Source organism: Leptidea sinapis, chromosome 40 (genome assembly GCF_905404315.1).
Source record: "Leptidea sinapis chromosome 40, ilLepSina1.1, whole genome shotgun sequence".
Taxonomy (NCBI): Eukaryota; Metazoa; Arthropoda; class Insecta; order Lepidoptera; family Pieridae; genus Leptidea; species Leptidea sinapis.
Genome location: NC_066304.1, coordinates 5,594,738 through 5,610,425, shown reverse-complemented (window position 1 = coordinate 5,610,425; position 15,688 = coordinate 5,594,738). Strand labels below are relative to the sequence as shown.

Below are 15,688 nucleotides of genomic sequence, written 5' to 3'. Positions count from 1 at the left end.
CATCTTTATGGTGTGCGCAAGCGCCTGGGTTTTCTGCGCAAAGATAATATCGGGTATCGGATACAAAAAATCATTAATGCTTAAGATTTTGGTAAAATGGAACATGCCACTACATAAATCATTGCATTGTCATCAGTGTTAGTTCATTGTGAAAAGTTTCACGTCAAGCCGTGAAAATCAAGTTAAAAGAATAAGTTACATAGATACATACCAAGCTAATAAAAGCGTGATAAAAATTAAATACATCCACAGTGCAGGTCTTAAGTTTCCAATCTAAATCATTTAATATATATGTACATCCAAATACAATACACACTAAATATATAATCCCGAAAGCTGATAACTAATATCATTAACTAATTCGATACGAACTGCAAATATAAGTGAACAAAATCTTGTACATTGAAAAGAATATCAATAAACAGAGGCATCAAACAAAAATAAGGAATAAACGACAAAAGAAATTAATAAATCAACATGAACATTCGCGAATCCAACAATATGACGGGAAAAAATTGTAACTTAATACAGAAGACATAAAATAAACACGTATATATAAAGCGGGCGCAATACTCAACGTGTCATTTGAGAGCGCGCCTGTGTGAGATAAATCCCAGTCATAATAGCAGCTTAACATGAACGCGGAGGCGAAAAATATTCCACATTCGGTATATTGTTACGTGTGATGTTCTAGATACTGGATTGGGTGGAGAAGACGGCTAAGAACAGACGCGACGCTTAAACTAGATCACTCACGCCCGCGCGGAAGTCGGGAGTCACACCGCTGTTATGTGATTTACAAAAGTAGTGCATTATTACTGTAGACATTGCTTAGACTTTCCGTGACTACATTCGGTTAAAATTGTATTTTCTACTCCTTTTTATCATCCATTTATACAGGCACGATCACTAATAATACCCAGACGGCAGTGCCTTGCTCGGATTTTATAAGAATGTTCAAAACTTGAACAAAACAAAAAACTAATAGGACATCTGGAGTCGAAACCGGGTCGTCTGCTTACCGGATCACCCAATATCCCATCTGAGCTATTATAGTGTTGTATGTAATCTTGTCAGTATCATATGTTATTGTAGCAGTTTCTCATAAAAACACTGATAGCTAAATTGATTTCTCGCCCCCGAAACTACATGTATACTAAATTTCATTAAAAATGTTGGAGGCGTTTCCGAGATTATATGTGTAATATATATGTTGGTATACAAGAATTGCTCGTTTAAGGATAGAAAATAAGTACATAATTTATTGAACAAGTCTATTCTCTATGGCCTAAAAAACATTGTTCGCCGTACTTTAATGTCGCTAAAAAGGCACAGTTTGTTTGGTGACAAATACAACAAAATCTAGGTTAGCTATGATAAATAAATCGCCGTTGAATTCTTCAAAATTTGGTAGTAGGATACAGCGAGACTAAACTAGTTGGATAGTTTGGAATAACATTTTAATTTCAAAGGAGACGGGGATTTCTGGGCCAAAATGTAATAAGTTGAGATATGGTTTAAAAACTTGCCATATTTTTCTATTTCAAAATATAGAAAATTACCCTAATTCACAATATAGAAAACGAGAAATCTTAAAATTAAGTTTTCATTATCTTACAATTCACGATTAATAATGGGATATCGATTACTATAAGCGATTAATGTGAATGAGTTAATACATTCAACCCAAAACCACTCGCAACATATGATTGATTCAATAAAAGTACCTAAAAAATACATTATAATTAACATAACATACTTAATTTGTTTTCTAAAAAAAATATCAACTTAATGTTATAAAGAAATCGATCGAAGAAAAAGTCGATTCCGATTCTCGTTCTGGATATTTTTAATCTTTGCTGACAGTGACACGCAGCGTTGCCAGATGGACCGCTTTTCCGCTTTTTACACCGCCTTCTTGATAATGGATCCACCTTCCGCTTTTAACTGACGCGGTTCCGCTCTTTTTGAGACTAGTTAGTTCCATGTCATGTTCAACATTGAACAGTTGAAAATTTACTTGGTTGAATGAATACTTCCAATCTGAAAAGACTGTTGTAACAGTAGTACACGAAAAAATGGTGACTTATGGAATGAATGGTGAAAGACGAAATTGATGAACGGCTGTTCAAAAATCTTCCTAACTTCGCGCTCACAGCTCTGTCAGTTTCTATTTCAAATGCTGATCATGATAGGAAATTCTCAGTAATAAAGAATATAAAACTGACAAGCGAAATCGTCTAATTACACAAACAGTCAATCAAAAATGTACTCCACATTTGGCGGACCAGGCTGTAAGAAAAAAATGAAGGCTGTTCCAAAAATTCCAAAGCTTCTCAAAACATGTTGGCAAAGATGACTGTGAATCAGATTTACAACATTCCAAAAGCAGAGGTCGAAGAGTCGGAGGACAATGCTCAGGATGTGTTTTCCATCGAATAAGGAATAAGAATAAAATTCCTTTTAAACACTCACATTTTTTATGATCACTGACATATTCCCTTTAATTTAAAAAATCTCTTGTCCTGGTATGAATAAACATATAAAAAAAATAAAGCTTATGGAGAAAGAACAATCGATAATGTCCCTATAATATATAGTTCCGCTTTTTTTGTTGAAAATCCGCATTTTTAAAGTACCGCTGCCGCATTTTCACATTTCGTATCTGGCAACACTGGTGACATACGCACAGAATTGTCTAGAATGTCAATTGTCAATCACTCGTTTCGTAGTATCGTCTGTGCGTACCTACGCGATTTGTCATTTGAGTGTTTCCCGTTGTTTAATTGATATTTGCCTTCTTTCTATATGACTTCTGATATTGCTAAACTTGTACGGTCATTATAGTACAACAAAAAACAATCGCATTTCAAAAATCATCTGTTTTAATATAGATTGTTGCCCATATATTGCATAACCTCAATTTTACAAAACCTCCAATAACTCAGCTTTCAGATTGCCAAAAATCATCAAATTCTCAGTGATGCTTTTTTAATTTATAAGCTATTTATTGACACTAATATCATCCTTTTACATTTTGGCCCAATAATGTATGAAAGGGTATCCATCTCCTTTTAACATATTAGTGTAAATAATATAGTTCACTGGTTTTACGGACAAATATTACAATAATTATGAATCTAATTAAGGGATTGAAATAGTAACTAAAACAATGACTCCATTTCAACAAAAACATTATCTCGAGACGAGCATATATATAAAAGAGACATTCTATATCTCAAAATCATCATACTCGACGACTATTTTCATGAGTACAAGGTTGTATGAGACGTTTTTATTTAGAGTTAGATTTAGAGTTATTGAAATTATTTCTTACATCTGAATATTAATTACACTTTATTACAGTCTTCATATACATAAAGGTAACAATTAACAATGGCTGGGTGTAAATATTCTGGGAGGCTTCTTTGAACAGAAAGCCGTACTACAATTGCGCCTTTTTCTGCCGTGAAGCAGTAATGTGTGACCATTATTGTGTTTCGGTCCGAAGGGCGCCGTAGCTAGTGAAATTACTGAGCAAATGAGACTAAACATCTTATGTCTCAAGTTGACGAGTTTTTTAAGAATCCTGAGCGGCACTGCGTTGTAATAAGCAGGGCGTATTAATTACTATCGGCTGAACGTCCTGCTCGGCTCGTCCCTTAATATAAAAAAATATACAAAATCGGTTTAAAAGCTCGTCGTTACAGGCTAAGTATGTTTGTATGTCAGCACGTTAGTAGGTCGCTCCCGCGCGCTCTTTGTGCCAGCGCCTCATCCATATGCCCGACTTTTAATTAAAGCTACTGTCATTTCAATCAGCACTCTTAATTCTTTGACTTGGAAAAGAACGTCTGAAGCGCGCTTCGTTTGTCACTGTTCAGCAAAGTGTAGACAGAAATAGAAAATATCGATTATTTTGTTAATTAGACACTTTTAAGAGGCTTTTTATAAGCTTCCTCTGTATATATGTATGTAACGGATCCTTCGAACGTGAGTTTTACCCACTCCATGAGTTTCTTTAACAGTAGGCTGTGCAAAGTGTATCTGCCACTTAATCAGAATTTATAATTTATAATACTGACACATTACACAAATTATCTTGCCCTAATCTAGGCACAGTCTGTACTATGGGTGCAAGACAACGATATATTTAATACGGTAAACATACTTAAACATACATAATATTATAAACATTCATGATTCGGAAACTTCCATGTTCCCAGCAAGTGCAAACATTTAAATGCTGGGATTCGAACCCGGGATCTCTAACTCAGTAGGCAGAATCACTAACTGGGCTGTATGGATCGTCAAATTCTAAACATTAAACTTTATCTATATTATTACTGAAAGTTAAACACGTGTTGAACACTTGTTTTAAAAAGCGTCTTTTACAAAACTGTGTCTTTCTGTTATTAAGCGTTATACCTACAATCTTTAGACATTGCTTATATTTATATATACTAGCCTTTCCCGCCCGCTTCACTGGGCGAATTTTAAAAGGAAAGAACGTAGGAATTCAAAAATTAAATTTCGCATCGAATGGTGATAGTTTCATGTCGATACGATCAGTGGTTTAGGCGTGATTGAGCCTGAAACAAAGACCATTTTCATTATATATATATTTAAACACGAGTCAAAACTTGTCTAATGTATGTCTAGCGGATAGATTATATTCAAGGAACATTTTGATTATATTGTTATTATATTAATAAAATTAAATGTTTTATTTTCTACTATTTCACAGCTGAATATCTATCACAGTGTTCCGAAAGCCTGGGACTAGATTATGATAATTTTATAGCAATAGCGCAGTACAATAAATATTGTATATTTCGTTAAAAAGAGCGCAAAAAAAAAGAATGCTGGGAGAGTTTCTTGCGCCGCTTCCTTCTCAGAGCGCCATTTGTTTCCGAAGCGGCAGTAGTATCTAGTATATTAGAAAAGACATCAAAAAGAATTCTAAAGGAATCAATTTTGGGAAAATGAATGCCTTTTATGCCTTTAATGAAGGTAGTACAAAAACTTCAAATGCGACAGATAATTCATAAATAATACGAATATAAAGCCACAAAGTCGAATGGTAAATGAAATTGGATTCTTTCGATCGTGATAGGTATTGTTGCTTTCAGTGCGTTCAGTGGAGCCGCTCAGCTATACAATGAACAAGAGCTGAATACAGTCAGCCCGATCAATTACATTTCCACTACAGCTAAATATTGTCAAGGGAATCAGGTAAATAGAGCCAACAAAGTAGAGTGTCGAATCGAAGTTAATCTTATAAGTGTGTCATTAGAAACTTAGCTTTGTCGGTAATATATTTAGAGTGACATTTGAATTCTTGTTTCTCCAGTCTCCTGATTGGCGCAATAGGTAGAACCGTTGATTCTCATGCCAGTGTTGCGGTTCAATACCCGTCAAACACGTGACAATGAATTTTTGGTATTACAAGAGACTATAGGTCGTGGTGTGGTCAAGAAGCGGAAGAAACAACAATGCACACCATCTGCTCTTGCTTGCCCCTACTTCGTACACAAAATGTTCATTTTGGACGGTACATCAACCAAAACAGACACAACTTACTACGACCCAATTTATCTAGAATTTGTTGAAAGTAACAAATCTAAGTAGTAAAATTTGTAAACAATAGATCACTCACTAATGAAGAAAACATGAAAGGCCCAAAGCAACAAACAATATTATATTATTATACACGTATTCATGATAGTGATGTATGTAACTAGTCTAAGCAGTGAAATTTTAAAAGAACTATAGCAATAGATCAGTCCTTGGTCAGTGTGTCACACGAAAGGCCCAAAACAACAAACAATATTTTATAACTGCTAACTTAAAACATTTCATTTTCTTTTTAAATTTTAGACGACTATACCAGTATGTATTACTAATGTAAGACACTTTACATAGTAGTGAAATCTTAATAGAGCTATCACAATAGATTAATCTTTGGTCAATATGACACAAGTAAGGCCCGAAACAACAAACAATATTTTATATACCCACAAACTTAACACTTATATAAATTTCTTTAAAAATTTTAAATATTAATATATAAAATGACCATATAATGCACCCAGTCTAAGTAAAGAAATTTGAAAAGAACTATCACAATATTATAGATCAGACTTTGGTCAATAAGTCACACAAAAGGCCCAAAACAACAAACAATATTTTATATACCGGCAAACTTGATACTGATATATTTTTTTTTTTTCAATTTTAGTCATAAATATACACTAACCATAACTACCGCGTCTAAGTAATAAAATTTGTAAAGAGCTTTCACAATAGATCAGTATTTAGTCAATTAACTGTCTTTTTAAATTTGATACATACAATAACCATGTCTCGACAAACCTTCGTACAATCGTAGGCAGGCCCCGCCCGGTACGAACGTCGTCGTCACACAGATTGACGGCATTAAATTTTCACGTTCCGACAGCTTGAAACATCAAGCAATTAACTCATAAGCCTCTAATGTCTCGCGATCTTGAGGAACTTGGGCGCTACAAAACCGTTACGAAGTTTCCATTATTTATCTTTAAATTATGATTGATGTCGAGTGGCGCGGGAACGATGACGTCATATCAAACGAGAGTTCAGAACTGTGGCATTATATTGAGCGACAACAGCTGCGAGGAGAATCAAACTGTTAGCACTGTAGCTCTTAGATCCATATTAGAAAAATACAAAAGAGCTTGTTAACGGTCGCTGTCAATATTCAATCCCTATTTTAAGATCACTTACAAATCCATTTATTTTATTCAAAATAGGATTCAAAATCACTTATTGAACGTCAAAAACTACCACCCATTCAAAATATACTGCCTGAGACCTGACAAGAACGGGCGCAAGAAACTCAGCGGGCTTTTTTTTTATAAAAATATGGATTACAATGTAATATCGTATAAACATTTATAATTAAAGGGCCTCAGGGTGTTCGCTTCATTCCCAGTCTGTGGTATCATTAACAAAAATGCTATAGTAACCTTTCCCACACAAACGTTTTTTAATAATTCTTTTTAATTTCGTAACACATTTGTTTTAATTAAAGTTGATAACCTTGTTGACAGTTGATAACCTGCTCAACCACAATATTTGCATATAAGGAAAATGACTTGAGATGTCGAAAATTTTGTTTTCAAATTTTATTTGTGTATTAATCCTAGAAGTGAGGGTTATCACTTTAACGACATCTCAAGTCAATTTCCTAATATGCAAATATTGGGGTTGAGCAGGTTATCAACTGTAAAGTAGATCCTGTAGATGAAGCCACAACCTGAGATTTGAACAAAGCATACAAGATTTTATGACTCGAACGGTTAGCTCAGCTGTGAGAGCACTGGCGCGGAACGCCAGAGGTCATGGGTTCGAGTCGCGGATCGTTCATAAAATTTTGTTTTCAAATTTTATTATCAAGAATATATTGAGCAGCAACAGTCAAAATGTTTATAACTTTAAATTTTTCTCTTAATGATTCTTTGGGACTTAGGTTATAAATAGCACGAATAGCCATCTTCTACAGGCACAAAGATGGTATTAATATCGGCAGCACTGCAATATACAATACAGATGTTAATATTTTATCACATTCATACCAATCTGCCAGCAAATGGATGCTTTGAAAAACCATCACCAAAACTTTCCACAGAGCGGTTTTTGAAATGCCGAAAAGCAGGTAATGAATTAAAATAAGCATTAAGAAATCGGCCGTAAGGGAGCGCAATCAGTAAAGAAAACGTCAACATAATATATTTTCAGTAATATTTTATACTAGCTGTTGCCCGCGACGTCGTCCGCGTGTATAAAGCAACAAAAGTACTGTGACTGAAACTCGCTAATAATATGTAATATATACGTTTTTCCGAACTATTGTTAATATTCATGCGAAATACGAATTAAATATATCCAGTAAACAGAAACAAAAATCTATAAAGAACTTTTTTGATTCGGTGTTTGCGTGGAATACTTTGCAAGTCATATCTTTAACAAAAATATTACATGTACAGTTTTTACATTGTTGCGTTTAGTAATGCCAATACTATAAATACTAAAACTAAAATAATAGGTGCATCGTATAATCTAATATATAAAATTCTTATGTCGCGGTGTTTGTAGTTTAACTCCTTCAAAACGGCTTGACCGATTCTCATGAAATTTTGAGTGCATATTGGGTAAGTCTGACAATCGGACAACATATATTTTTCATCCCCCTAAATGTTAAGGGTGGTCCACGCCAAATGTTTTATAATTTTTTTTGACTTTTTTTTGATTATGAGTCAGCATTAAAAAATACATACAACTTTAAATTTTCACACATCTACGTTCAACACTTACTTGGTATCGCGATTTTAATATTGTTCTCTTCCATCCACAGATACGCAAGAGAGTTGCAAGATGGCAATCGGATATAATGATTATTGTAAAATTAATAATTAATAAACATAAAATTATTATGTAATACTTACATAGATTGTTAATATTATTATTACTACTTTATGAATATTAAACAAAAAATGAACGTCAATGATGAAGTTTTCATGACTGAATGCACATACGGTTTTTTGTTTCTTCAGTCACATACAAATATGTTTGCGAGACCGAGAAAAGGTACCCGACTTTTTCGCACAAGAATTGCATCTTTTTGGGACCAAATGAGACACAATTCTGAACACTGTCTCTAACAATGTTAATAATAATAATATTTACAAAAGACGGATAGACGTATTTATGGATAAAAATAGAAAATGATTTTCTTACACACGTAAGTAATTGTAATTAGTTTAATTTAACTTGCTATTCGTATAAATTTAATTGTAATAAATTTACATCTTAATTTTTTTCTTTATTTCAATTTTATTTTCTTTGGGTTGGTTATGCCTGAAATAAATGATTATTGCTATTATTAGTATCCGTTTTTTTATAGAAGGAACTACTCATGAAATTCATATGAAGTCCAAATAATTTAGCCGCGCAATATTTAATATGTCAAAAGATTTAAGATTTCGCTGCCGAAATACCGGGCACAGCTAGCAAAGGATAAAACGCGTATGAACGTTCAAGAAACGTCGAGTAAATAAATAATGTTAAACATGTTCTAATTATAATATAATAACAAGTGTTTTAATCCTTTAAAATTTTTATTTAATAGATACTAGCCAGCTACTAGATAGATAGATACTAGATAACATCGACTTCGTCTGCATAGCACGAAGTGCTTATAAAAGTTGTTTCTTGAAACTGTAGCAACTTTTTAATAAAAGAAGATATCGAAATATTTTTTATAACTATAAGGGCCAGAATACTAAGGAATAAAACTTAAAGGACTTAATTGAAATCTATACAGTAATTATTACTATTTAAAACAGAATTAAAAAAAATACTTTTTAAGACTTGACTGACCACCGATCAACTTATCGTGCTAACTATTAATTGTATCAAGTACTTTTACTATTATTTGTAAAATTATAATGTATAGCTAGGTTTCTAACGATTGCGAACTATTTTTTCTTTTATTAATTTAACTCTGTTGTTGTAGTCTTAATTTAGCAATTGTAGAAACCTCAGTGGTTTTTATTGCTTTGAAACCGCAATGTAAAATTTGTTTTTTATTAATAAATATATAAAAAAAAATCCGTGATGCGCGCACAAACAAGAACCTCTATCATTTTATTGATATAAATTATGCTAAATGCTTTTATTAGTGAACCTATCTTTCATAGTAACAACTTATTGAAACCCTAAGTATTTAAGTGTAAAGTAAGTCTCAGGTGCTAGCTAATATAATAATAATATTAGTTTTCATTCCACATTTGCGTCGAGAACTCTATATTCATTGCTGCTTGCATCAAAACTATCTCCTGCGAGGTATTTTCATTTGTAAAACGTTTCATAACTCAAGTCTCGAATTTTCTGCGGTCGCCAATTTGCCGTGTTTCTCAAACATATGCTGTGTTATTAATAAACACTTTTATTCTTTATCATTACAGAATTACATAACAGGGAGAAGTAATTTATACTTGGGAGTAACTTTTTTTATCATCTCAAGGCTCGTCATATTTTTTTTATGAAAATAAGGGACGAGACGAGCAGGATGTTCAGCTGATGGTAATTGATACACCCTGCCCATTACAATGCAGTGCCGCTCAGGATTATTGAATAACCCAAAAATTCTGAGCGGCACTACAACTGCGCTGGTCACCTTGAGACATAAGTTGTCAAGTCTCATTTGCCCAGTAATTTCACTAGGTTCGGCGCCCTTCAGACCGAAACACAGTAATGCTTACACATTACTGCTTCACGGCAGAAATAGGCACCGTTGTGGTACCCATAATCTAGCCGACATCCGGTGCAAAGGAGCTTGCCACTGGTAAAATAGGAAATGCCGGTTTCATCTAGTAATACAAAGACATGTAAAACTGTCTGCGAAGATCTATTTACTGAAATAAATATCATATCATATCATTCATTGCTATTATTAATAAGATAGACGGCGCCGGCGTGGCAGTTCTATTTTATTCTCAGAATTAAACACTTTTCCCGATATCAAATGATACCAATCCTCGATATCACTCTTCAATCAAATACTTTCATTCAAATTCCACCTTCGCACGACACGCCACAAATTAGGATATCATCCCCACCATCTGGATGTGTGGCGGTCCTCCACAATGCGGTTTTCAAGGAGCTATCTTCCTCGTACAACGAAGCTGTGGAATGAACTTCCTTTTGCGGTGTTTCCGGGACGATACGACATTCCTTAAAGGCCGGCAACGCTCTTGTGATTCCTCTGGTGTTGCAAGAGAATGTGGGCGGCGGTGATCACTTAACACCAGGTGACCCGTACGCTCGTTTGTCCTCTTATTCGATAAATGGTGCTCCCACATTGCCGTTAGAAAATGTTTAATAACGTTAGTAAACATTTGTTAGCAAACATTTAATCACAAATAAATTTTCATGTTAGAAAATGTTTAGTAATGTTAGTAAAATGTGTTATCTTTTGTTTGTAAACATTTTATAAGGGTGATGGCGGGATAGGCGGTGCGGTGCGGTGGGGGTTAGAGTACGCAGGTCGCTGCGCGTGGTGTCTCGCTTGTCAGTTCCTTTGTGTCAGCGTGCATCGCTGTGCGTGTGTATTAGTGGTTGCGCGTGCGCCAAGCAATAAAATATGTCCGGTAATTGGAATAACGATGATGTTTACAAACTGATTGAAATGTTTCAAGCAAGAGAAGTACTATGGAACACGATGTCAGAGAGCTACAAAGACCGAAATAAAAAACACGATGCTTGGATGGAAATTGCCAGTGAATTTAATATGGATAAAAAAGTAATTGAAAAAAAGATTCGATCACTCGTAGGTCAATTTAACCGAGAATGTAAATCTAATAAATCTGGTGCAGGAGCTAATGAGTCAAGTAAATGGTTTGCATTTAAAAAACTCATGTTCCTTAAAGGCAAAAATATTCCAAGTTTAACTGTCGATGGAGGGTTGCAGGTGAGTTTTATTTTAACGTCTTTTAATAATATTTAGATGCCCAGTCCAAAAACCCTTCATTTGAAAAATATTCTGCGAATTCTTTTCTTATTTCTTTCCCATCATCTGTCAGGGATTCACATGCTTCAAGTGGTGTTAATTGCTGCTGTTCTAATCTCCATTGTCCATCGATACGTGTACCAGTTACTATGTCATCTCCATCATAGTATTGAGATGGAGCGTAAATCATGCTCGATTCAGTTTTTCTTATAAAATTATGCAGTAGCACGCATGTCATAATTAAAGTAGTAGTTTTTTCTGGATCTAATAATATTGTAGTTCGTAAAACTCTAAATCTGGCTGACAAAATCCCAAATGCGTTCTCTACTGTTCTCCTCGCACGACTCAGTCTATAACTGAAGATTCTTTCCTTAGAATTGCTATCCTGTGGTCCTGGAAAAGGTTTTAATAAGTGTTTTTGTAAAGGGAACGCATCATCTGTTACGAACACATAAGGAAGAGGTTTGTTTCTGCCTGGTAGTGAGCTGTCACTGGGTATTTTTAAACTATTGTCGTTAATTTTATTTCGAAATTTTGTGTTTGCGAAAACTCCGCCATCACTTATGCGTCCTTGGCAGCCAATATTCACGTACAGAAAGTTGTATTCTGCGTCCACTATCGCTAAAAGTACAACGCTGTAAAATCCTTTATAGTTGTAATATTCACTGCCGCTATCAATTGGCTTTTGTATGGCTACGTGCTTTCCATCGATACTTCCTAAGCAATTTGGGAAATTCCATTTTTCTTCAAATGAATTTGCCACGTGTAGCCACTCTTGAGGTGTTGTTGGTATCTGGAACAAAAATAGAAGATTAAGAAATAGGCGCGAAAAATAAATTTATAACTCGTTATTCTAACAAATTTTATTGGATATTTTTATTAAGTATGAAATATTAATAGAATACACTATAAAAAAATATGATTTCAGTTAAGGGTTGTTAAGTAATAGAAAAAGAAAATCGCGGTTATAGATTTTTTTACAATTTTAGCTAATTTGACGCGCCTATAACTTGAAATTATCGTTTAGTTCTATTCTTTCAGGGTAACGAAGAAAACAGAATTGCTTCAGAAAACACTCTCAGTTTGAACGAAACAGGAAATACTGTCACTGATGAAACTACGGGCACGCCTTTCGCCACCCCAAAACCATTTCGGAAAAGAAGACGGCCTGAAGTAGAACAAGATCCAACACAACAAGAAGCTGTAAATATTTTACAAAGAATGTACGAATCTAGAAAAAGCAGGGATGAAAATGACGCATTTGGAGAGTATGTCTCGATGAAACTGAAACAAATAAAAAACAGTCATGCTAAGAATACTGCTCAACATCACATTAACAATATTTTGTACAATGCGACAATGGGACAATATGATTTTCCAACAACCTTTACAGACCCAACCGCTAGTAGTTCCTGGGGATACAACTCTGAACCAAATCTATCCACTTTTTCGGAAAATAATGCTGACTGTAGCTCGAGAGGATACTACACCGCACCGAGTCCCTCGGCTTCATTTGAAACCAGTTCTTCGGATAACTCCAGGACACATACTCGTACCAGCGCAAGAACACAGAGTCCGTCTAATTTATCGGAATCAAGCCAAGATTCGACCCAATCATTAAACGATTTGTTGGAATCAATCAAAAATTAAAAAATACATGTTTGGTTTGTTAAGTATTAAAAAAATTATTAGTAAGGTAAGATAGGTACCTACCTAAAGTATGATTAGATTAGATCATATTAAAAGTAAATAAAAAAATAATTAAAAATGTTGTTTGACTTACCTGTATGTATTCCTTTAAAACCTCATTGAGAGCCTCGCACACTTCTGGTACGATAATAGATATCACTTGGTCTGACAACTTGAACACATTTCCAAGACTTTTATAACTGCTACCAGTTGCCAAAAATCTTAACGTTACCGCAAGTCTTTCCGTCACACTTACAGATTTTCTAAATGTAGTGTCTCGTTTGCCTATTTTTGCCCCAATTAAATTTTGTAGATATTCAAATTCGGAACTGTTCATTCTTATAAAATCTTTTAAGCAACCATCAATACCTAAATCCTTGAGATAGTCTGTGGCACTATATTTTCCTCTAGCTTTTAGCGTTTGGCGCATCCAATAAGAGCGCTTTTTCTTCTTTTTTAAACAAAAAATAAAAGCTATTCCAATGAGCAAATCTTCTTCCATTTTCGTGTAGACGTCCTCAGCCCTCAGAAGGCGAAACCAAACTGCGAGCCAATACTAGATGTTATAAAATGTTTAAACATTTTCCATCAATGTAGGAGCACTTATAACATGTAACAGTTTCTAACAAAGTGCAACAATTGTTAACATTTGTTAGTAAATGTTTTGGTGTTATAAAATGTTTACAAACATTTTATAACGGCAATGTGGGAGCACCAAAAGAAAAGGCTTGTTTTGGTTATAAGTATCGTCATCAAATTCAAATTAGGAATCATACATAACCACATCTAATTAATTATTATTTGGTGTTGATTTACACGTAATTCAGGACTGCCAACTGGAGCGACCTCGTTTCGGTAGCGTTACGTAGTGTGGTTATTACTTTTATGTTGATCAAAACGCGCTCACAAGCACTATACCTTCCCACTATAGATTGCCACGTGACTTGATCGACTCGTTAAATGAGACAAATTTTATACAAAATTTAAAAAGAATACTTTTTAAGACTTGACTGACCGCCGATCAACTTATTATGCTTCGTTTATCCAGTACTTTTACTTTTATTTGTAAGATTATAAGTACTATCCTAAATTTCTAACGATTGTGATCTATTTTATCTTTTGTTAATTTAACTCTGTTCGTGTTCCTAACTTAGCAATTGTACAAACCTCAATGGTTTTTATTACTTTGAAACCTCCATGTAAAATTTGTTTTTTATTAATAAAAAAAAACTTAAACAAAAAATTACTGACGCTTTATATATTACTTAGCTGACCCGACAGACGTTGTTCTGTAGATAATAAAAAAAATACTGTTTTATAGGAATTTGCTAACAATATTTCAAAACATCAAGAAGTATTTCGCAAAAAATGCTCCCTGTTGTTACAATGAAATTGTTTCACTGTCAAACCGTGCGTCACTAAATTCTCTCATAGAAAATAATTATGGGTCCCAAATAAAAAAAAAACTATCCCATCTCTGAAGTTGGACCAAACTGCACTCCATGAAGTTATCCCAATTAAAATCCGTTCATTAGTTTAGGAGTCCATCGCGGACAAACAACGTGTCACGTAATTTATATATATTAAGATAAGACCTATAATACTTCTTTATTCAAAGATTCTCCACAGATTCTCTTTAATAATCTACAGACTTATAGCGTCGCCAATGTTCTATACAAATTTTGTACCGATATTCGAGATCCTTGGACCTTTGAGTGCCACTGGCTTCACGCTACAATAATGAACGTTAAGAGTAGGTCGGACTCGGTCTTTTGAAAAGCACACAAAAGGATCCCTGGCCGTATTTTTTCATCACAAATCGCAACGAAACAATTGCGCTCAGTAGCTTCCAACAGTCGCTCATTACCAATTTTAATTGGGCTAAAGTTTTTATAAATTTAAAATGAAAAAAAATCAACAGTTATTTTTTTATGAAAATAAGGGATGAGACGAGCAGGACATTCAGCTGATACGAATTGATATGTCCTGCCCATTACAATGCAGCGCCGCTTAAGATTATTGAAAAACCCAAAAATTCTGAGCGGCACTACAACTGCGCTCGTCACCTTGAGACATAAGATGTCAAGTCTCATTTGCCAAGTAATTTCACTAGCTATGGCGCCCTTCAGAACGAAACACATTACTGCTTCACGGCAGAAATAGGCGCCAATTGAAACAGGAGGTCTACTCGCAAAATCGACAACGATACATTCGGAACGATACGATAATACTCCGAATATATCGCAACTATCCTACTCTAACAAATGTTCGAATTCCATATCGTTTATCGTTACCATAGACTAATATTTTGATTTTTTTACGATGTTAGTGTGAATGTAATATGTTCAAACCTTAACATTATCTGTGCTTTGTCGCTGTGAAGTGTCAAAAGTCAAAACATAGTTTAGGCGCTAAGGACCATGCCAGACTCTGCACCACCAATTTGGT

At 34.4% G+C, this 15,688-nt stretch overlaps 3 protein-coding genes and 1 long non-coding RNA gene across 4 annotated transcripts in view; 1 reads left to right on the top strand and 3 right to left on the bottom strand.

The window, feature by feature from the left end:
• The window catches only part of LOC126976380 (protein lin-10-like), a 222,462-nt gene that overhangs the window by 118,403 nt on the left and 88,371 nt on the right, over positions 1 to 15,688 (bottom strand). The window lies entirely within an intron of this gene.
• Positions 1 to 15,688, bottom strand: part of LOC126976452 (uncharacterized) — a 160,865-nt gene that overhangs the window by 118,403 nt on the left and 26,774 nt on the right. The gene's annotated exons all lie outside the window — the stretch shown is intronic.
• LOC126976420 (uncharacterized) lies at positions 11,186 to 13,319 on the top strand. Its single transcript, XM_050824741.1, has 2 exons — positions 11,186 to 11,512; positions 12,593 to 13,319. The coding sequence occupies exons 1-2, from the start codon at positions 11,186 to 11,188 to the stop codon at positions 13,199 to 13,201; spliced, it is 936 nt and encodes a 311-aa protein (XP_050680698.1). The 3' UTR covers positions 13,202 to 13,319.
• Positions 11,305 to 13,959, bottom strand: LOC126976406 (putative nuclease HARBI1). Its single transcript, XM_050824720.1, has 2 exons — positions 13,335 to 13,959; positions 11,305 to 12,344 (listed from the first exon to the last, which is right to left on the bottom strand). Exons 1-2 carry the CDS (start codon positions 13,740 to 13,742, stop codon positions 11,535 to 11,537), a joined length of 1,218 nt encoding a protein of 405 aa, XP_050680677.1. The 5' UTR covers positions 13,743 to 13,959; the 3' UTR covers positions 11,305 to 11,534.